Here is a 22,324-nt window from a genome sequence, read left to right as displayed (position 1 = left end):
AAGATATTTAGGAGAATCATTGAGTTTAGAACAAGATTTTGTGTGGGGCCTGAGGCCTTGTGGAATGCTGTCTTTCTCTAAAAATATATGTGGTGGGACGCCTGAGTGGCTCAGTCAGTTAAGTGGCTGCCTTCGGCCCAGGTCACTATCCCAGGATCCCGTGATCCCATTCTTCCTCTACCTCTGCCTGCTGCTTCCTTGCTTGTGCTCACTCTCTCTGAAAAATAAATAAAATCTTAAAAAAAAACCAAACAAAACAAAAATAGATGTAGAGTTTGGGGAGGGAATTCAGTGATTAATTTTTCAAAAGCCATTTTGTGGTCATTTTCCTCATTATAGTGAAAAATAACTACTTTTGTCCTTACAGACTTTGGCAGTTCTGGCTTCAACATTATTATTTTTTTTACGATTTTATTTATTAGAGACAGCAAGAGAGGGGACACAAGCAGGGGAAGTAGGAGAGGGAGAAGCAGGCTCCCCACTGAGCTGGGAACCTGATGTGGGACTGTATCCCAGGACCTGGGATCGTGACCTGAGCCCAAGGCAGGCACTAAACGACTGAGCCATCCAGGCACCCCCAACATTACTTATTTTAAGATGAATTGACATTTCCGTTTGGATAACATATAATCAGAATTTTAGGAGCAGGAAGGTCATCTTGAATCCCTTATTCTGTGGGTGAGGAAATCGAGGACTTAGGTTATACAGGGAGGTCATACTGTAAGTTTCTTGTTTATCGTTTAGCTCAAAGCTTTCGTGAGGAGTGTAGGTGTTCATTCTATTTGTGGAGTTGGGACAAATTGGCAGTGCTAAGGCTTAATTCTTATCTCGAAGACTAAACTTAATTAAAGCAGTTTTAAAACAAATTCTTAGGGTTTGATTTCAGCCATTCATTTTCTAATGGTAACATCCTCTTTTGCTCCTTTTACAGAAGATGAGAGTTCTTATTCTAGAGAGTAAGCATACTGAAATAAAAATCTCTGTCCAGATCTGCAAATTACATGGTGCAGAGCCTTGTCTGCTTACCAGTTACGTTGTCATCAGCTTTTCCTCCGAGGGCTTCAAAGCAAACCAGCCTCAAAGGGCATTTGAGTTGGAGAGTATTGCGCTGTCTTTATGGCACATTCAGTATTTGCTGTAGTAATTCATGTTAGTTTATGTAGCAAGTACTTGTAAAACTAAAGCGGTATAAGGTGTATACTAGGTGAATGGGTACAACCAGTTGGGGACAAATAATGGTTTTTCCTCTTTATAGTGAGGAAATTGGAAATGGCTCTCCTAAAATAAAGGTATTAAATTAAAGTCTGGCTTAAAAATAATATGGTTCTGTTAAACGGGTGTTGAGGATGATGAATTAAGCAGGATGGTTGGATATCTCCTACATCTCTCTTTTTTTTAAACCCTGTAGTTCACAATTTACCTTTCAAATGAACCTTGTTCCTTGCATTTACTATAAAATATATAATTACCATAATTAAGGTGGGTAATTAGGAAGAACTTGTCAAATCATGGACATGGTATATGGTATACTGGAGATAAAGAAGCCTGATTTATAGTGATACTTTTTAAAATCAGCTTCTAAATACTCAAACAGATTTTCCTCGGTTCAGTGTACTTTAAAGAGAAAAGATTGTCTCAAATTTTTCTGACAACCATTTATGGATAATTCTACCTTATTCTTTATAACATAATCTGTTTTCTACTAATAGAGTTAAATTTAAGAGTTTATATTTTATATTGCATCCCATCATATTAAATCAGACCTTGCAGGTGCTGGTCAGGCTCTGTGAAGAATGTGTTGGTGGTGATGCAGTTAAAAAAAAAGAAGAAAAAGCACTTTGATTATGCTTTCATTGCATCACAGTTTCCTTTTCTGTTTCCTGGTTTCCGGAGAGATGCCTGTCTTATTGGAGCGAATTACATAGCGTTTCATATATGTTATAACTTTTTTATAATAGATGAAGATGAACATTTGAATAGTAGTGTTGCTGTTTTTTGTTTTTTTTTTTAAATGGAACTGAATACTTCTTAACTTACAAAATAATCATTCTTCAGTGAAGGCATAATGTTGCACAGATGGTAGCAAATACTTTCCTTTGATTTTTAATAAGGGACTAGTTTGTCAAAGAGATTTCTCAACTTCTGTTGTGAAACCTGTGATAGAGAATAATTTGAAAGGCACACAATGTACATCATTATAATCCTTTGATGTAGATTAATGATAGCTAAATCACATTTTCTAATTGCCTCCTTCTTCTGTGGTTTATTATTAAATTTTAAGAAAAAACTTGGCTAAGCTGCTCCTTAGTAACATGTGTATCTCTGTTCCTTGATGTTTTGTAAGGTTTTCTGAGAAATATTTATATTCAGAGAGTAGAATTTTTTTTAATGCAATCATTAAGAAATTTACTGTGTAGAGGAAGGACCACTATTTTTCTTCATGGAATGAATATGACAATTTATCGTGCTTCAAAGCATTCACTCATAAAAATTGTTGTCGCTGTTAGTAATATGATTTACGTTCCAGCAGGGGTGGTGGTTTTGCTTTTTACGGCCTTAACTTAGATATGCTGTGTAAAATCCAGGATTTACAATCACATTTGCTGTTGTGGTCCTTGCTTAGTTAGGACAAGAAGCATAATTTCAAAAGTAAGTCATTTCTGATAAAATCTCAAATCTAGAGGAAAGGTCAACATGAAATCTTCCCGAGTATATGCATTGTTACTAGATGAACTGGTCAATTACTATGTACATATAAATTACACGAACATATGCTCTTCTCATTCACTTCTTCTAAGGGGCAGGTACACCCGACTATGAAATGGTTATCTTAAATTTTAGATTTCGATTTTTTTAGTCAGTTGAGGGTGTTGCTACTACTTAGCAGCCTTAATTTTCCTTTAAGCGCCCAATTCTACATTTTGTAAATCTTGTAAGTATTAAAGACCTCAGCAATTGACTTGTGTTTAATTGAAAATGTCATCATCTGTCTTTAAAATAAATTTTAGAACATCAGATTTAAGTTTTTACAGACTACCAGCGGATTAACCTTTCAGTCTTTGTAATCCTGAGTCTTAAAAAAGCAATGCTGGTAACATTTCATGTTGACCTTTCCTCTAGATTCGAGACTATGTATCACAAATGACTTGTTTTTTGAAATATACAGATCACCACAAAGAAAAGACCTTGTTAGAAATTAGACATAAAGTCTCTGTCCAAATGGATACCTCATTCTGATTGTTTTTATTTTCAAGATCTTGACCTGATAACACTTTGTGGATCAGCTGATTTTCAGCTAGGACATAAGAAGGGTGTCCCAGAGTCTGACCTTACTCAGATACACGCTCCTGCGTCCAGCTGGGTTTGTTGGCTCCCTGTCTAGCTACTTGTGATGCTTCCATCTGTCCCAGGAGGAAGAGATGGCTTCTCTGGAGTCGAATGGAGTTTGACTGAATTCCTTTGCTAGGCAGAGTAGAAGGTCTATGAAATTTCTACAGAGTTAAATGCGAATTATTTGTTTTTTTATAATCCACTTTAAAAAATTTTTTTCTTGCCTGTTTTAATTACTATCTTTACTTGGCAGATCTATTTATAAAGATAGGGGTTTTATGCTCAAGAAATATGAGGTGGAAGAGGAATAGAAGAATCAATTTTCAACTTCAGAGATTTGAGAGATTGTAGTTCACTCATCCCCGGTGTATTAATAATTTTAAGCTGATAAAATAATAGTGTTTTGTGTGAATAAAAAACACAAAAGGAATTAAAAAATAATATTTCATAATGTCATTTTCCCTTGCTGAGATTTTAAGACATGAGGATGTTGAGAAGAAATCTGTTCCCAGAAACAAATAAGAAAAATGAAACTAAAATTATGTTTTATCTCTTAAATATGAAAACTTTTCGGGAATAAGCACACTTGACAATTTTATGTAACACCTTTGTAGCATCAGACACATTGATTTCCTACACAGCAGATGTTACCAGTTCTTAGGAGTAAGATGCCATTTGTTTTCTTCTTAAAGTAACTTCGTTTTAGAACTAAGTTCATTAAAACTTTTCTTTAGATTCTGTAATGTCAGAGAAGGCTTATAAAGGGTTTTCGTCATCTTGAATGAAGAGTGACTTCTCAGGAGAAAAACATAATCAGATAGCTTCCTTTCTCTTTTGAGTAGGACGAACAGAACATATTCCAAGTACTCTAGTTGGTCAAAGGAGATTAAGTCTTTGTTAATTTGGAGAATGAGTTACCAGGCAGTAGGAAATTATTTGTCAGGCATTGTTAATCCTGAAAGGTGGTGGTTTGCCAGTTTAACCTGCTGTTCCTGTGCTCGCTCTTTGACTGAAAGAGCCTCTTGGCAATCCAGTTCGTGTGGAGGAGAGGAGTGCTGGATTGGGCGACCGACCTCCCTCTCCTTTCTTTTTAACTCTAATTTCTCATCTTTCCATGAGAGAATTGAATGTATGATTCTCAAGTTTTCTTCTAGGCCTTAAAAATCTAACCTTTCATTTAAATACTTGTGAGGGTTTAAAAGCAGATATCAAATAATTTATTCATCAGTATTTTTTGAGCACTGTTGTTTGTGCTCACCACTCTGTGGGGCTGACCTGGGTTGGTTTTACCTGTCTGTGTGCAGTGGGAGGAAAGAATGTTTAGGGAATGTTTTTTAAAGAGAAATGAATGGGCTTAAAGGCAAAAACAAAATAAGACAACTTGAAAGGGGGCTCACTGACAGAATCAGAAAGTAGATCACTATACAACTCACTCACTGACTGTTTTGTAAGCATTGTTAATGGGCAAGATTGGTAGGTCTAAACAAATACAATCCATATAGAGATTATAATATATATAGTCTGAAGAAAAACTCACTTTGCCTGTATGTTTCCTCTGTTTCATTCTGATGTCTTATGTGTGGGTTTTCTACACATTTAGCCATTCTGTGACACTGACTGGGTCTCCTACAATTTCTTTCACTCAATTCTGACACTGCCTGTCTGCAGATAATGTCAGAGCCACAGGTTAGGAGCTCAATCCCACAAGACCCCCCCCCCCCCCCCCCCGTCCCCATCTTCAGATGCTGACTCTGTATTGGAGGTTCCCATGACATCCTTGGGTTTGATTGATTTGCTAGAGTGGCTCACTCAAGAAAATGTTTTACTTATTAGATTACTGTTCATTATAAATGGAGATAACTCAGGAGCAGCCAGATAGAAGAGATTTCGTGTAGGTCAAGGAGTGTGGGAAGGGGTGTGGAGTTTATATGCGCTCTCTGGGTGTGCCACTGGCTAAGTGCCTCCATGTGTTCACCAATGTGGAAGTTCTCCAAACCCTTCCTTTTGGGTTTTTCTTTTAAAGAAAAGGTAAATCTTCATTAAACCCGTGGCCATTGGTGATTGATTCAACATGTAACTCTTCTCCCTTCTTGAAGGTTGAGGGTGAGACTGCAAGTTGTAACTCCTCTGATCTTGATTGGTTCCCTGGGCAACCAGCCCCCATCCTTAGAGGGACTCTAGAAGTCACCTCATTAACGGGAGCTTAGGTGCGGTTGAAAAAAGCTGTGATGAATAAAAGACACCCATTTCCTCTTTATTACTCTGAAACTACCCTAGGCCCTGGAAACGTGACTAAATACTTGAAAGAAAAGATACCCCTGTGGATTCTCTAGGAAATTACTAGGGTTTTTGAACCTCTGTACCGGGAGCCATAGATGGAGACCAAATATACTTTCTTACATTACAATATCGCATATAAGTTGTGCTTGGTGAAAAGTTTTAATGTTTATTTAGTAAAAATAGCTATGGCTTCAAATCCCAGCTCTTTCAGGAACCAAGTTTATAACCTTAAACAAGTTTTGTTTTCTGTTTGTTTAATTTAGATAAGAAATAAAAGAGAGCATTCTTTTTTTACAACCGATTAAGCTATATAAAAGTGTATATAAAATAGTGTGAAAGTCCTCCTCTATCCTTTTTCCTCAGCTGAAAAGTAGAAAATCCCATTCTTTTACAGAGGTGTTGTTTTCATTGTATAACTTTCTCCTTTTTCTTTTATGAATTTATGAAAATATTTGGACATAAATGCAGTAGAACTTTTAGAACACAAATGGGGTTGTGCTACATGTAAAAGCGTCTTGTAGATCTTTGGGTTGTCATTGACAAATATAGTGACCACAGAAGATTTTGTAGTCTAAATGCTCCATAGTTAACTGATTGCTGACTGATGAACACTGACTTTTCCTCCTAATTTATGCTGTTCAAATACTGCTGCAGTTAATACTCTTACACATTTATGTTTGCAGGTTCGTGTGTGGATATTTTCAATATTCGGTAAGAAAGATGACTAGAAGTGAAATTGCTTTGTGAAAGGGTATATACATTTAAAATTTGCAAATATCTTACTGTATTGCCTTGGAAATTCCTGGATTTGATTTGCTAATGTTTTATTTAACAATTTTTCATCTTTGATCATAATTGGCAAAGGCCTCATCATAGATTCCTGCACACACAGTGGGTTGCGATATAGGAAATGAACTCTCACCTTGGGGAATTGACTTTTCATAGTAAGCAGAAATAGGCCTGCTTTTGTTCCCCACAGGGAGACACTGCCACATCCCTCAGGCTTGCTGCAAACACAGTCCTGAAAAGTGGCCTGGGTAAAGAGCAGCCAGGACCTTGTCTCCTTGCCACACCCTGAAGAACATACAGGTTTCTCGGGATCCCTGGCAGCTTGTGTTCCCCACGTCAGTGCTTCTGTGTGCCTTCAGGGGTGTAAGCCAGAAACATGGGAATCATCCTATCATCTTTGTCACTGCCGCTGTCTTGTACTCACTTCATCACCAAATTCTGTAAATTTTATCTCCTGAATACTCAGCGAGTTTTTTTTTTTCTTCCCTTTTTACCACCTTCCCAGTCTGTTATCTTCTACTTATACTCCTACTTTGGCCTCTTACCCATTGCCTTCTTCCAATCTGTTTTCTCTCCAGTCAAGGCTGATCTTGTTAAACACAGATGTAGTCATGCCATCTGACTTACATAGAACATTTTTTTGGTTTGAGAAACAGCAAGGAAATCCAGTGGCTTGAATGGAGTAGAGAGAGAACAGGAAATGGAATCAGGAAGGTAATGGAAGATCAGGTTGTTTCGGACCTGTTAGATGGCTACTAACATTTTGGCTTTTATTCAGAGTCAAGTGGAAGTCTGGAGGGTTTTAGTAACATGATTTGACCAATTATAAAAGGATCACTGACTGCTGTGTTAAGAATACACTTATGGGGGAGAAAGTAAGTACATAATCAGGGAGATGATTTAGGAGGTTATTACAATAATCTAGTGCAAAATGATGGTGTCTTATACCGTGTTAGCGGGAATGGAGGCGGTAAGTGAATTTGAATTTATTTTCTCAGATTTTGGATGTATTTTGCAGGTAGAACTATAGAACTTGCATTTTGCATATAGGATATGTAAGAGACAGAGCTAAGTTTGATTCTAAAGTGTTTGTCCTGAACTACTGGATCAATGATGTGTTATTTCCCGAGATGCAGACAACTGTAGGAGGAGCAGGTTTGGGAGGACTGGGATCAGGAACTCATTTTGGTCATGTTCGGTGTGAGATACTTACTAGTAGACTTGCATGTAAGAGCTGTTTAGTAGGCAGTTGAATATCAGTCTGGAGGTCATGCGAGAGGTCTGGGTTCTACGTACCCATTTGAAGTTGTTCTTATATCTATCGATAGATAGATGTAAGGTTACCAAGGGAGTGACTGCAGATGGAGAAGTCCTAAGCCCTCCCACTTGAGAGGCTGTTGGAAGGAGGAACACCAGCAGTAATTGAGGCTGACTCTACAGAATGCTTTTGCTTGCCCCTTGGACTCAATTTTCTTCTCCTTCTCCATGTTCCAGCCACAATGGCTTTCTGTCCATTAAATGCGCTAAACTCATTTCCAACTTAGGACCTTGGTACTTTCTCTTCCTTGTACTTGGGAACCACTTTCCTAGATCCTTATGTGGTTGTTTCCCTTTTGTCATTTGTTATGAGGTCTCATCTCGGAAGTGAGCTTCACGGAGAGGCCTTCCTTGATGACCTTAGCTAACACAACAAGGTGTTTGTACAAGAATACTCACCCACAAATGTGGCACCTGATCTACTTAGAGCAGTGATTCTTTTCTTTTTTAAGCTCTACTGAATCTTTGTGTTTTAATATCTGGTTATTAACAAAGAGTTAAAAGAATTCTTAATAGTATACACATTATAAATATAGCTTGGTGAATTTTCACAGACTGAACTTACCCAGAAAAATCAATAATATTCTGGAAGCCCCCTTTGCTCCTTTTGAGTTGCTAACTCCTTTCCCCAGGGGAGTTATTGGATAATTACTGATGTTATTGGATAATCACTATTTTGACTTAACATATCAGATTCATTTTAGTTGTTTTTATGTATTCTTTTGTGCCTGGCTTCTTTTGCTCAAGAATATATTCGAGTATGTAGTTGTAGTTCATTCATTCCCATTCTGGTTTTACATAGCTTGTGGTTATATTAGGTGGACCTAGAGAGTTGTGACCATTGTCTTTAATCCCCTGGACTGATTTTGTCTGAAGTCAGTTGAAGTTCGGTAATGTGAGTCGTCCTCCAGTTTTGTTCTTCTTCAGCATTGATTTGGCTCTTCCAGGTCTTTTGCCTTCCATATTATAGCTCCTTTGCTTTCTCATATAAGTTTTAGAATCAGCTTGTCTGTTTTTACAAAAAAAGCCTGGAATTTTCATTGGATTGTATTATAGTCTGTAGATCTATTGGTGAGAATTGACATCTTGGCAATTCTGAGTCTTCCTATTCATGAGCAGTGTTTTATAATTTTCATAACTTGTACATACTTGATTCGATTTACTTTAAGTACTTTGTTTTTTTGATCTATTATAAATACTACCAATTAAAAAATTTTTTCATTCTGCATTTGTTCATTGTTATTTTATAGAAATAGAGTTGAAGTTGAACTTGCTATATTGACTTTGTGTTCTGTGACCTTGGTAAGTTAAAGTTACTTGTTAGTTTCATTAAATTAAAAAAAAATTCTTTGGGATATTCTATATAGTGATGCAAGTCAGTTGTAAATACATAACAGTTTTATATCTTCCTGTATAATCTCGGTGACTTCGTATCTTTTTAAAACTTTTTTTTATTAATTTTTGTTATCTTTTTCTTACTTTGGTGTCCTATCTAGGATAACCTTTCTCTATGTTGCTGAGTAGAAGTGGTGAGAACACACATCTTTGTTCTTGATAGTAGGAACAAAATGGTAGTTGCGGTCCTTTGCTACAAAGGAAGATAGTAGCTCTGTGTATTTTTGTAGGTGCCCTTCATCAGGTTGAAGATTTCCTTTCTATCCCTAACTTGGTGATTCGTTTTTTAAAATCATAAATGGATATTGGTTTTGTCTTTTTTCCCCTCCATATCTGTTGACAAAATCATATGATTTTCCTTTAGTTTAGCTATGTCGTGAATTGTTGATTTTTGTAGTGAATTATTGATTATTGTAGTGTGTTCATTGTTTTCCAGAAGTCTTTTTAAAAAATTAAGCATCCTTTAACATGTCTTAAAATTTTTTGACAACTGCTTATTAAATCCCACATTGGCCTGCCTATCCATCTAATATATCTTTTCTCCGTGGTTCTTACTACTTTGAGCATGCTGTATGTTCTACTTATTTATTTGCATATTCTGTGGAATCCCCAGTGGAATTTAAGATCCATATTTTAATTCTCTGATGTATCGCCAGTCCCTAGAATGTTGTCTGGAATTAAAGTAGGACTGTAAATATTTGTTCAGTAAGTGAATATCTGCTCTCGAGGAACTTATAGTCTAAGAGGGGAGAAAGAGGTACAGAAATGTGATACAACTTAGGAGAACTAAAAAAGCAATTTGGGAGCTCAAGATGGGGGAGATTAAGTTCACGTAACAGATTTCTTTTCCTTTTTTTCTGTCAGATTTGGAAAAAGACACATCTAGGGGAAATTTATTTAATGATGCAGAAAATAAGAAGAATTCAATAAAAATGTGGTTCAGTCCTCGAAGTAAGAAGGTGCGATACGTTGTGAGTAAAGTTTCAGTGCAAACCCAGCCTCAGGTGATAAATGATGAGGGTGCTCGGCAGGCCTCCATGTACGAATTTGTTTCTGCAAGTCCCCCAACAAGTGTTTCTGAGAGGGCTAAAAAGGCTTCTACAAGAGCTAGAAAAAAACAAAAAAAGAAAACTTTAGCTGAAATCAACCAGGAATGGAACTTAGAGGCAGAGAAAGAAGATGGTGAACTTGACTCCAAAGAGGAGTTGAAGGAGAAGCTGGTGTCTTTCTGCAGCCAGCCATCGGTCATCGCCAGTCCTCAGACAAATGGTGAGATAGACTTACTCGCCAGTGGCTCCGTCGCGGAATCACAGGGTTGTGGCAGCTTCACTGAAATCTCTTTACCGTTGGCTGAGCACATCGAGTCTCCGGAAACGGAGGGCAGGAGTGAAGATGTGACTCCCGAGAAGAAGCTCTGTGAGAACCCTCGTCCGTCGGGTCCCAGTGGGCGACACGGCCGTCGCAGCGGACCGTCCAGTCCTGTCCCTAAGCGATACAGGAGCAGCATTCCTGGCACCAGCAGACAGCGCATAGTGCTTGCAGAGAACAAACAGTTGCCTGGCTGCTCCTCACCACCCTCGAGCAAACTCAAAGTTGCTGACACTCTGAGGAGGAAAAACAGTAATGTATCAGACGAGTCCATGAGCCTCTCCCCAGGAACACCACCGTCTGCACTGAACAGCCCGAGTTACAGACGGATGATGTCCAGCCCCTCAGCAGCGAAGCTGTCACCCACCAGCCTTCTGGCTGTGAAAAGAAATCATAGAGGAGAGACTCTGCTTCATATTGCTTCAATTAAGGTAGGATGCTTACCCTGAAATACAGTTTGGGGGTGAGACCAGCCATAAAGCCATGTCTGCAGGGCTTAGGGACAATGACGTAAGATGACTAGGATAATTAACCTATCACATGTGATGCTTTGAACCAGAGAAGAAAATTCATGGGACTGCATCCCCTCCTCAGAGCAGTGGCCCCTGGGCCTGAGGAGCATGATCTTATAGGAGAAAAATGAATATTTCAATATTTCAGCTTCTGCTTTGCCAAGGGCTTTCATTTGTCTATTCTTTAATGGTTTTGTTGAGTTTTCACCACGTTCTCCTGCTTGCTTTATGAATATAGACAATTGCCAGGTTACTGCTGGCTGCACATCTTTACCTAGCCGGAGGGCTAGGGACTGTGTGGGAAGCCACAGATTTGCATGTGGTGCATGCTTGTGGGCACTGCCAGGATTTGCAGGGTTGAAAGATGTGGTCTGTACGTTTTTCCAATGACCTGGTCATTTGACTCTCAGAAATGGCCACGTGGTTGTCCATGAGGGAATTTGTCTGTATCCCACAGCAAGCTGTTTCTTTTACGAGCCTGCTCATTAAAGTTACCTCTCTTTATTTATTGCCTTTATACTGGAGGTGCAGTCACGTGAATTTTTGGGAACCTAGCCCATTTGTCAGGCATGAGATATACTTGCAAGGGTTCATCTTTGCAACCGACTCAAGAATTGCACATATGGGCAGCTGTTAGCACCATAGCTTCGTAGACTTCGTGATCTCGTGCAAGTGTTACCAAAATAAAATATGGGAGAACTTAGGACTGAGTTTGGATAGCTTTTACGATCTGTTAGTAAATTCACAGGAAATCCTTGGGTCTTTTGCATGGTTAGAGAACTTCGGGAGATCTGGAAGCCATTGGAAGATCCCCAAACAGACAGCTGATAGGTAACATGAAACATCTGGGAAGAACATGGAGTAGCATTGAGTCCAGGCCTTCCTATATTTTTGTATGGAGAAAGGGAAAATTTACAAAAAGGAGTTTCCCCAACGGTTAAGAATTTTATTATTTTATTTTATTTTTTTAAAGACTTTCATTTATTATTTATTTATTTACTTATGAGAGACCGAGATAGCGAGAGACAGTAGGAGCGGGAAGAAGAGGGAGGAGCAGGCTTCCCACTGAGCAGGGAGCCCGATGCAGGGACTCTCCATCCTAGGACCCTGGGATCAGGACCTGAGCTGAAGGCAGACGCTTAATGGACTGAGCCACCCAGGTGCCCCTAGGTTTTATTTTTATTTGTTTATTTTTCCTTGCTTTATATTCTAATAAATGGTGAATATAAAATATTCTATATCTGATACCAGGGAGGAGGAAAACAGCTACATACATGTCCTTTAAACAACTTGAATTTTCAGAGTTTGTCCCAGTTATACTTTAGTTTATTTTTTGCAAAGCATTGATTTAAAAAATCAGACTATATTTTTTGTCCTGCTTGTTATATGTTTAATATATATGCCCATAAGTTATTATAATCTTAACTTTATAATGCTATAAATGCTTCATTAGACATAAGTAGCTAGCATAATAATAATTTTTTCATTTTTCTGACTAATGCATAAGAATGTAGACTGCTTCAGTTTCTACATTTTGCTTTCTGGTAATTATTTTCAGACCACCAGGCAAGCCTACATTTTCATTGGTAGAGAATTTTTCCTTTAAGCATAGTAATAATTTATCTTTACTAATGAAGATCTCTAGGAGCTAGGCCATGGTTTGACAAACTCTTTCTTAAAGGGGCAGAGTAAACATTTTCAGCTTCGTGGGACATACAGTCTCTACAATTATTCCTGTCTGACCTGTCTGCCCGTAGTTCAGAAGCAGCCATAGACAATATGTCTGTAAACCAATAAAAGTTGATGTGTAAAATTGTGTCTCTGGCCTATAGGCCATAGCTTTCCTACCCCAGGCCTCAGCAATGGAAAAAAGACACAGAATTTTAAGACCAGGGGAAAAAAAAGATGCTATCTTGTAAATTTTCTCCATTGAAGGATTATTAGTTTATCTACGAAGACTATTGCCCGTGTTAAAATTACCCATTTGATTCTCTTGAATTTTGGCAAATACTGTTATTGTCATTAGTTGGCAGATTCTGATACAGTACTTTTAAGAAAAGCTAACTGACTTCTGTTGTTTTTAAGTTACTATTTAACAACGATGCTCTCTCTTAAAAATTTGTTAATGAGTTGAATGAAAACCCCCCACCCAGGTTGATTTTGATAGAACAAATACTTGGGGAAAATCCCAGTGGATTTCTCAGGATATTTATCTTTTTATAAATAGCATTCATTTCATTTTCTGCCCTAGTTTCTCACTTGCAGACAAGAATGAATGATCTGCGTGTACTAGAAAACCACATACTGTGATTCTGCTATCTCGATTTATGTTTTGGGCCCACCTCCTTTAGGAAAAGATTCTGAGGTGGCTCTGAAGTTCAGATAGTAAAAATGGAACAAGGAGCAGGGGAAGAGGAAAGATTTACTGTGGCTGAATGGAATGTAGATCTGATGACCTTTCAGGCAGCCAAGCCAGATCAGGGGCGGTACCAGGTTTTTGCTGTCAGAGGTAGATTTTTGTTGTGGATGTTCTTCCCCAGAGTGTCTCGGTAGACTAGCCGTTTCCATTGTCCAGTCAGCTTCTATGGGTGCACTTGCTTGGTGTGTGTACTGAGGGTAGAGGACCTCTCCCCCCAGCAGTTATATTGGGCTGGTTCTCCCAGCTAGTTAGCTTCTCCTATGCAGGTACGGCTTTACAGAGTCATCTCCGATCTTGCTAACGTCGTTGATAAAAGTTCTTTAATACCTTGCAACGCACCTGTCTCTTGGCATCTTTCTTGGTTATAACCTTTCCACAGCTACTGCTTTAGTGGAAGTTATTTATCTTTCTTGCCCTGACCGCATGTTTCCTGTTGCTCTCGTAACAAGTTATGACACATTTAGTGACTTAAAACAAGGCAAATTAATTTTCTTTCTTCTTGTTCTTTTTCTTTCTTCTTTCTTCACCCTTCTTCTTCTTCTTCCTTCTTCAGCAGTTCTATAGGTTAGAAGGCCAGTATGGGTCTCACTGGACTAAAATGAGTTTGTCAGTTGTGTTACATTCTAGATGCTCTAAGAGAGAACACGTTTCCTTACTTATTTGGGATGTTGCACAGAACTGGATAGATCCTTGTGGTTGGAGGACTGAGATCCTGTTTCTTGCTGACTTTCTGCTGAGGGCCGTTCTCTCTCTCTCTCTCTTTTTTTTTTTTAAATTTTTTATTTATTTCTTATTTTTTATAAACATATAATGTATTTTTATCCCCAGGGGTACAGGTCTGTGAATCGCCAGGTTTACACACTTCACAGCACTCACCATAGCACATACCCTCCCCAGTGTCCTTAATCCCACTCCCCCTCTCCCAACCCCCCTCCCCCCAGCAACCCTCAGTTTGTTTTGTGAGATTAAGAGTCATTTATGGTTTGTCTCCCTCCCAATCCCATCTTGTTTCATTTATTCTTCTCCTACCCCCCTAACCCCCCATGTTACATCTCCACGTCCTCATATCAGGGAGATCATTTGATAGTTGTCTTTTCCGATTGACTTATTTCACTAAGCATTCTCTCTCTTTTTTTTAAAGTAATCTCTACACCCAATATGGGGCCTTGAACTCACAACCCCGAGATCAAGAGTCTGCACGCTCCACTGACTGAGTGAACCAGGTGCCCCCATTCTCTTGTTCTTTACTTTGTGCCCCCCCTTCCTCTGTCTTCAAAGCTTGCAACAGCAGATGCTTCTAAACAATCCTATGGTTAGAGTGGGGTGACCTGGACAAGTGAAGCAGAATCTCCCCATTGAAGCTCAGTACCCTAAAATATAGTAGAAACTGTAGCACATGACAAAGTCCCTTTTGTATAACATACAATGATATAACATTTTCAAGTTCTGGGGTTTAGGACACAGACAGTTTTGCAGGGGTAGGGAGGAGATTATTCTAACCACCACCACTGAAGTGGCTTCCTAATTTCTTGCCCTGCTTTCCTATACACTTCCTGTATTCAGATCCCTATATGGAAGCCAGAATAATCTGACCCAAGTCAAAATTTGTCATTCTCTGTTCCCCTACCAGTAACTTCCTGGCCCACTTAAAATAAAATCCACAGTCCTTCCTATGGCCTACACAGCCCAATGCATTCATCCTCTTTCAGGCTTCTGCTCAAATGTCAGAGGGACTTCCTAGCTTACCTAAAGTAGCAGCCCTGCTTGTTTTATATTTCTTCCTGTTATTTCCCCACATGATTATAGATCTCTTAGTCTCTTGCCTTTCCCTTTAGAACGAGAGCAGGAATTCTGTTTGTTCACTCTTATGTCTTCAAGATCTAAAATGTTGCCTGGAACATAACAGGTGAATTTTTTGAATAAATGAGCAAATTTTCTATGCCGTCATTATCTGAACCCCATTCCATTCTCTTGTCACACTGAACTTTTAGTTTTATGAATTATTCTGGTACGTTCATTAATGCTACCAATACTTTTCACATGTTCTTTTCTCTGACTCTTAAATTCTTTCCTTTACATGCTTCCTTTTTCCATACTGGCTCTTTGTACACAACCTTCAAAATCCAGTTTACATCCTACCTTTTTTTTTTTTCCCATTTTATTTATTTTTTCAGCGTAACAGTATTCATTGTTTTTGCACAACACCCAGTGCTCCATGCAATACTTGCCCTCCCTATTACCCACCACCTGTTCCCCCAGCCTCCCACCCCTGACCCTTCAAAACCCTCAGGTTGTTTTTCAGAGTCCATAGTACATCCTACCTTTTTAATAAGTCTCAGAATTCCCAGAGTTAGTTTCTTCTCTATGGTGACATTATTTTGTTTGTGTTTATATTCATTTAGCTTTCTGCTTATGGCATGACTCAAATACTGTGGTTATCTAGAGCATATTCTTCTTTTAAAATTTAACTTCAAAATATGAGTGATAACTGCATGTTTTAATAAGAAGAATAAAAGTATTTGCAGTAGAAAACTTCACTTCCATTTTGGCCCCTAGCCACCCTATTACTGGCAACCCCTTTTTCCTACTCACCTTTCTTACTTGTGTGTCCTTTGTGAATTTCTTTATGTAAATGTAAACAAATGCTTTCATATTAGGACAGAGGTTTCTGTATATTTTCATAGTTGCATTGCTTTCTATGAAGTTTTTCTGTGAGTTATTTTTAACTAGTCCCTTACTAATAAATGCCTGTTTGTTTCTATTCTTTTGCTTTTATGAACAGTGCTGTGGTAAGCAATCTTTGTTTCATATGTGAGGGGGTGTATCTTTAGGATAAATTCCTGGAAGTGGACTTCTGGATTCATGGAAGGCATATTTATCTTGATAACCTCTGTACTTGGCAACAGAAGCGTCTTAGTAAATACTCAGTCTGCCTGAATTCAGGCTACCTGAACGTAGACAGCTACTCTGTTGCTGGCATATTCTGTTTGTATTATTAGTTCTCAAATCCTTTTTCCCTTAGAATCGTGGATTTACAGATGAGCCATCTAATTTTTGTACATTCGGTACTATTTGGATGTCAATCCCACAGAGGATTATTCTTGAATTCCTTATTTATACTTTCATTTTATTACACTGTGGAATTTCAAGCAGAATATTCATTAATAGGATGTCTGGGATGTTGTGCTCATTTAACCAGAACATAAGTTGAGATCCAGTCAGTTCTCTTTATTGCCCGTGTTTCTAGGTGTATTTGAATGTAAATGTCACCTATAGTTAAAATGCTACTGAGAATATTATGTCATAAATGTGAGATTTTATGAGAAAGTGTTCCACCTAAGTAGAAACTACAATAAACACTCGTTATTTATTCTTCTGGTTCCATTTTAAAAAACTTAGTATTTGGTATTTCTTTAGACATAGAGAAAATTTTGATTTGTTATTTCATTATGTCATCTTTCTTTAAAGATTTGTAGTTGCTGGAGTAAACGTCCTCAAATTTCTAGCAGATTCTTAAAATGGTAATGATTACTCATAATTCATGCTATAGCATTGAATGTATCACGAAATAGAAAAAAGGCTTGACCTTGGCATGTCATGATAGACTTTTGATGCAGACATAATGAATCATATTTTGAAGGCAACTTACAAGGCATGATACACTTAACATAACAAAGGTGATGGGAATCTCCTGGGTAGAGAGAACATCCCTAGTGAGGAGTCTCCTTTAGGATTTGGCTTTGTAATTCTCATTGAATTTTAAGGCATTCATGGTGTGTATCAAGTCATGTTACTACATGTCCTTCATGCTACCTTCCTGAGAAAGTAGTAAAGGACTCAAGCAAACTTGCAACATGATATTTTCAAGATTTTAATTTCTAGAACATCTTTTAGATTCAGTATCCATTTCTCCCTCTGTCACCCTCCACTTTTATAATACTGAACCTCCTTCATATCGGGACCTTGCCATCACAGACGAGGTTGTCAGAATCATCTGTGGAACTGTTGTATTCAGTAAAGTCTCAGAAGCCAGGGAAGTGTTTAATATATTTTAGAGCTTCATTCTGGATGACTAAAAACAATTTTTTAACAGTATCTAGAAGTTTTAGGTAGCTGATTAGTTCATTTATGTGGAAAAGCTTAACCATTTGGGGTAAGTTGCCATTATTATAATGTCTGGTACCATTTTTATCAAAATATTCTTAATTGTATTTTAAAAGAGCTGGTCTTTATAATTAGGAAAATTGTGTGTGTGTGTTTGGAAAGTTAATTTATACTGCTGTAACATGTATGGATGTGTGAAGGATCTTTTTGAACAAAAGTTTAGCAATAAGAAAATTGATTGTGGTACACATCTCCCTTTATTTTCAGCCTCTTAGGTATTACTTGAAAATACCAAATCCATTTAAAATTTCTTACAAGCATTGGGAAAAACCCCTTAGATGATTTTTTTTTTTCTTGCTGTGGTTTAAGAAAATCTCAATTATTCTTTTAAGTTGTGGGGAGTGTAAAAGTGAGTACTTATTATTCAGAAAATATTCTGTTAGCAAAGACAGTAATTTAAAGAAATCAGAAGCAGAAGTTAATTTATTTCCCAGAAACTCCATACTGGTTCAAGCTTACTCATTTGGTGTGGACTCTATCTATAATTTTCATAATTTTATTTATGTGCATGACATTAAATTTACATAAAATAGGACAATGAAATTATGGCAGACTTTTAAGTACTAGGGAGGAGAAAGCAGGGTGGGTATAAATAACAAACAGTTTGCATACCAGCTGTATGTTTCGGGGAAGTCTGGGGATGGTTTGTTCACAGAAGACACTTTGATAGTATGACAGGGCGACATGAAAGAAAAATGCCACTGTCCAGCAACCGTACAAGAGTCTTTAGATTGTCACTGTTTCTGTGTGACTGTTTCCCCGTGACATAGTTGTGTTTATATTATTTTATGGGCTTCTTTAGGTTAATGTGTTTTCGTGACTACTGTGTATTAGAATGAGGAAATCTTTTAGAGGGTTTATTGTGTTGTGTGTGTGTGTGTGTGTGTGTGTGTGTTTGTGGATACTTTCATGTTGATGGTTGGAAATGTATGAATGCATATGGTTCTGGCAGTTCATCTGCCTCTACATTTATGGGATTGTTTCACTTGATCTTAGCCAAAAGGCTGAGAAGTGATTCATGGGATTGTTTAAAAAAATTCAAGGGACGCCTGGGTGGCTCAGTCGTTAAGCGTCTGCCTTTGGCTCAGGTCATGATCCCAGGGTTCCAGGATCAAGCTCCACAGGGAGCCTACTTCTCCCTCTACCATTCCCCCTGCTTGTGTTCCCTCTCTCACTGTCTCTCTATCAAATAAATAAATAAAATTTAAAAAAAATTTCAAATTTGTATCTTGACGGATGTTCCTAGTTTTATTTGGAATTGACTTGAAGATAGAGTGAATGCTGCTAACTAAATGTTAACTTGTACTACCGGTATAGAATTTGCACCCCTAAGATTCTCTGGGAAAATGTTTTTTTAACTGAAGCTAGGCAATTGATTTGAAACATATATCATGTTTATTTTTTAGATCCATTAAGTGTTTAGTTCTTTTTGTTAATTTAGGAACATAAAGATGTATGTTGCAAGTCTACTTTTTTTCAGTAGAAAACTAAGTAAGCTATTGTCTTAAGATTTGCTGTGTTTGAGAGGTAGCCCAAAACAAGCAAATAAAAGCTATTGTTTTTAGGAGATTTAATGACTTCTAGATAATCCACCCAGTAGGGAAAAACTCATTTCAGAAGAATATTGGGGCTGGGAGTTGGAGAAGAGAGATTTCCTTCTCCCTAAAACTTCACAAAACCAGTTAAACGTAGCTTAGTCATCGCTGTAACTTTTGCCATATGTAACTTACTCAGCCTTTTTCAGAGTAAGCTGTGTCAGAATTATTTGGAGATAATAAGCCTTGCTTTTGCCTAGAAAAATAAGAGCAAATAAAGTGGATATAAACTAAATTGATGTATTAAGGATAAATGGAGTAACTGTCAATAAGAAAACAATTTTTGGCAGTTTTAACTGAGTAACCTTAGCTGTAATTTTTCTTTAAACAGTACTTGGAAATTACTTTAATGCATGCTCAAAAAGGATGTTTTTCACAAATGAAGTGATGACTTTAAATACTTCATTATCATCAGATGATTTTTGGCTAATGCCCTTTATTTGGTATTTTGAAATGACTTTTGATAAAGGTTGCTAATCTCAGGGATTTTGTACTTGATATTCAAGGATGGACTGTATGACTTCATGACTTGGTACCTCAGAATACTTCATCCATATATTAGTTCTTACTTATGATTCTTGAGCAGTAGGCATTAGAGAAAAGATTTAAGTTTGATTCTATCTTTAAGAAGACTGAATCTTCAAACCAAACCCGAATCTCAATGTCTTCTTTTCTTTTTTGATGATTTTAATTTCTTTTTATTTTTTCATTGTTCTACTAGGGCGACATACCTTCTGTTGAGTACCTCTTACAAAATGGAAGTGACCCAAATGTTAAAGACCATGCTGGATGGACACCATTGGTAGTTTCCTTTTTGTTTTATATTTTCATTTTGCTTGTGTTTTATAGTTACTATACTTTATAGTTATGTAGTTATCTGTATATTATCTTCTGCAGTATATACTCTCTTTTTAATTTGAAGAACTTGTATTTTCACCAAATAAGGGAAAGTAATGATTTTTCATCTAACTTTTCAATTGTGACAGGTAAGAAATTGGCTACCTTTTCACTGACTACCTTTAGATTTAGGAATCGAGTCACACTATATTGCTTAATGTAGCCAGCATATGGAGGTGACTGCTATAACTGACATGAAGCTCCCTTTTGCCACATTGCATGTCATTGGAACCAGATTTCTTGGAACAGAGACGTCAGAGGAATAGGGTACAGGATTGTATCACAGGCAGTGATTCTTACTGAGGATCTGTTGTGGCCTCATTTATACCCTACCTAATTGCAAATATAGAGGGGTAGTAGAAAATCTTGACTTACATTAAACATTTAAAAAAATCTTTTATTATTACTAAAGATGCAATATGAAGTATAGTCTGGAAAAGAAATGGCACAAATTCATGGAAACAAATGCTATTTGGGCTCGTGGGCAATTTGAAGACAGCTGTAGTGATATCAGTAGAGGAGGTAAAAACTTACCCCATGAGCTGGAAATTTATCATAGAAATTGGGAGATTTTCATTAGGCCAGGTATCAAAAAGGCTCAAAGTTGTGTATGATAACTTCTCACCAAATTTCTAAGCTGGGAGGGTTTAGTCTGGATCAAAGTCACTTTGTTGTTTTTATTTCACAGGCTAGCTAACCTCTTCAGAGAAAGGTCAGTTTTTTGTTTGTTAGTTTGTTTGGTTTTGGTTTTTGTTTTTTGAAGCCAGTAAGGCACATTGTAGTAAAGTTTGATGAGTGATTTATTAGAAGACCCAATGTCTGATTTGGCTTCCTTTCTCCTAGAAATAGACTTTACAGGCATTTCACGTGGTATTTCTTTTTATGAATTGAATAGATGTACATAAAAAGCACAGTATGCTAGAGATTTATGGGAGGACAGCATTGTGGCTTCGTTAACAGTTCATTAGACGTGAGGAAAGATTTGCACATGAGGCATCTTGAATATTGCATTGTTACCTGTTACATCATTCCTTCTTTTTGAGCCCTTACCCTGTTATTTCTGTTATCGACACCAGCCATACAGTAATCTGTAGCTTCAGCAAAGAGAAAAGACTGTCTTGTAGATACTGTCTCCTGGATATTCACTTTGTGGGGTGATTATATATATGTGTGGGTGCCCCACTTAGCATATGGCTAAGTACCTGATTTAGTGAATGCTATTTGGCCATGGAGAATTTCACTATTTATGTTGATCTAGTTGTTAAATACTTTGAGTTTTTTGTTGTTTGTAATTTTTTACTGTGGAAGAGTTTAGGAACTAGAGTTGGTTTATGCATATATAGAGTTGGTCAGCTACATTTTCTTAAACAAAAAGAAGGTGACCAAAGGCTCAGATAAATAACCCCTTTATCCATCAGTTGCATAGATCTTGATCATCATATATCTGGATCATTAAGATTATTAACAGGGCTTTACTCTGGGTCAACACTTACGGTCTGTATGAATTTTTAGGTAGAGCCAATTTACTGACTGAAGTTCACATTTATTTTTCTAAAGTGCAATTTTATTGTGATACTAGACATCGTTCTTCCTCATCACCTTTCTCCCTTCTTTTCTTATTACTTAATTAGCATGAAGCCTGCAATCATGGGCACCTGAAGGTAGTGGAGTTGTTGCTACAGCATAAGGCATTGGTGAACACCACTGGCTATCAGAATGACTCACCGCTTCATGATGCTGCCAAGAACGGGCACTTGGATATAGTCAAGCTCTTACTTTCCTATGGAGCCTCCAGGAACGCTGTGTAAGTCGTTCAGCTTAAATACTATTGTTCAGTTGACTTGTATTCCTGAGTCAAGACTGTGACGGAACACACCCTGGGAGACCCAGCTGGGTGGCTCTCTTTATTGCCTTTCACAACTGAAGTCAGACGTGACCATTATAGTCTGTATTTAAAATCAGCGTTCGTGCCTTTTTCTTTTGGAATACTTACATTTTTGAGGAACTTGCTTCTTTACTTTAGAAACGATTGGCAAATTAATTTCGGAAGCTTTGATTTTTCTGCATAAATTAACTTAGTTATATTCTGTAGATTGAGTCATACTTATTAATGAGAAAAGAATTAGAAGCATAGAAATAACTATTTTGTATGCTTCCCAGTACTTTAGATTTGTTTTAGAAATTCTATTTTTTTATGCTTTTTCTGCATATATAGTTAAAATATGTAAGAATTCAGATGTTGGGCAAGTGCTATCAAG

General features: G+C 37.5%; 1 protein-coding gene across 1 annotated transcript in view; it reads left to right on the top strand.

Annotated features, from left to right (window-relative positions):
- BARD1 (BRCA1 associated RING domain 1) overlaps positions 1-22,324 on the top strand; it is a 79,825-nt gene that overhangs the window by 19,450 nt on the left and 38,051 nt on the right. The window contains exons 4-6 of the mRNA XM_046018028.1: positions 9,976-10,910; positions 19,891-19,971; positions 21,698-21,870. Of these exons, the coding sequence (XP_045873984.1) occupies positions 9,976-10,910; positions 19,891-19,971; positions 21,698-21,870 (1,189 nt within the window). The remainder of the gene's footprint in view (positions 1-9,975; positions 10,911-19,890; positions 19,972-21,697; positions 21,871-22,324) is intronic.

This window comes from Meles meles, chromosome 9 (genome assembly GCF_922984935.1).
Source record: "Meles meles chromosome 9, mMelMel3.1 paternal haplotype, whole genome shotgun sequence".
Taxonomy (NCBI): Eukaryota; Metazoa; Chordata; class Mammalia; order Carnivora; family Mustelidae; genus Meles; species Meles meles.
The sequence above is the reverse complement of the archived record's forward strand: the minus strand, read 5'-3'. Positions and strand labels throughout refer to the sequence as shown.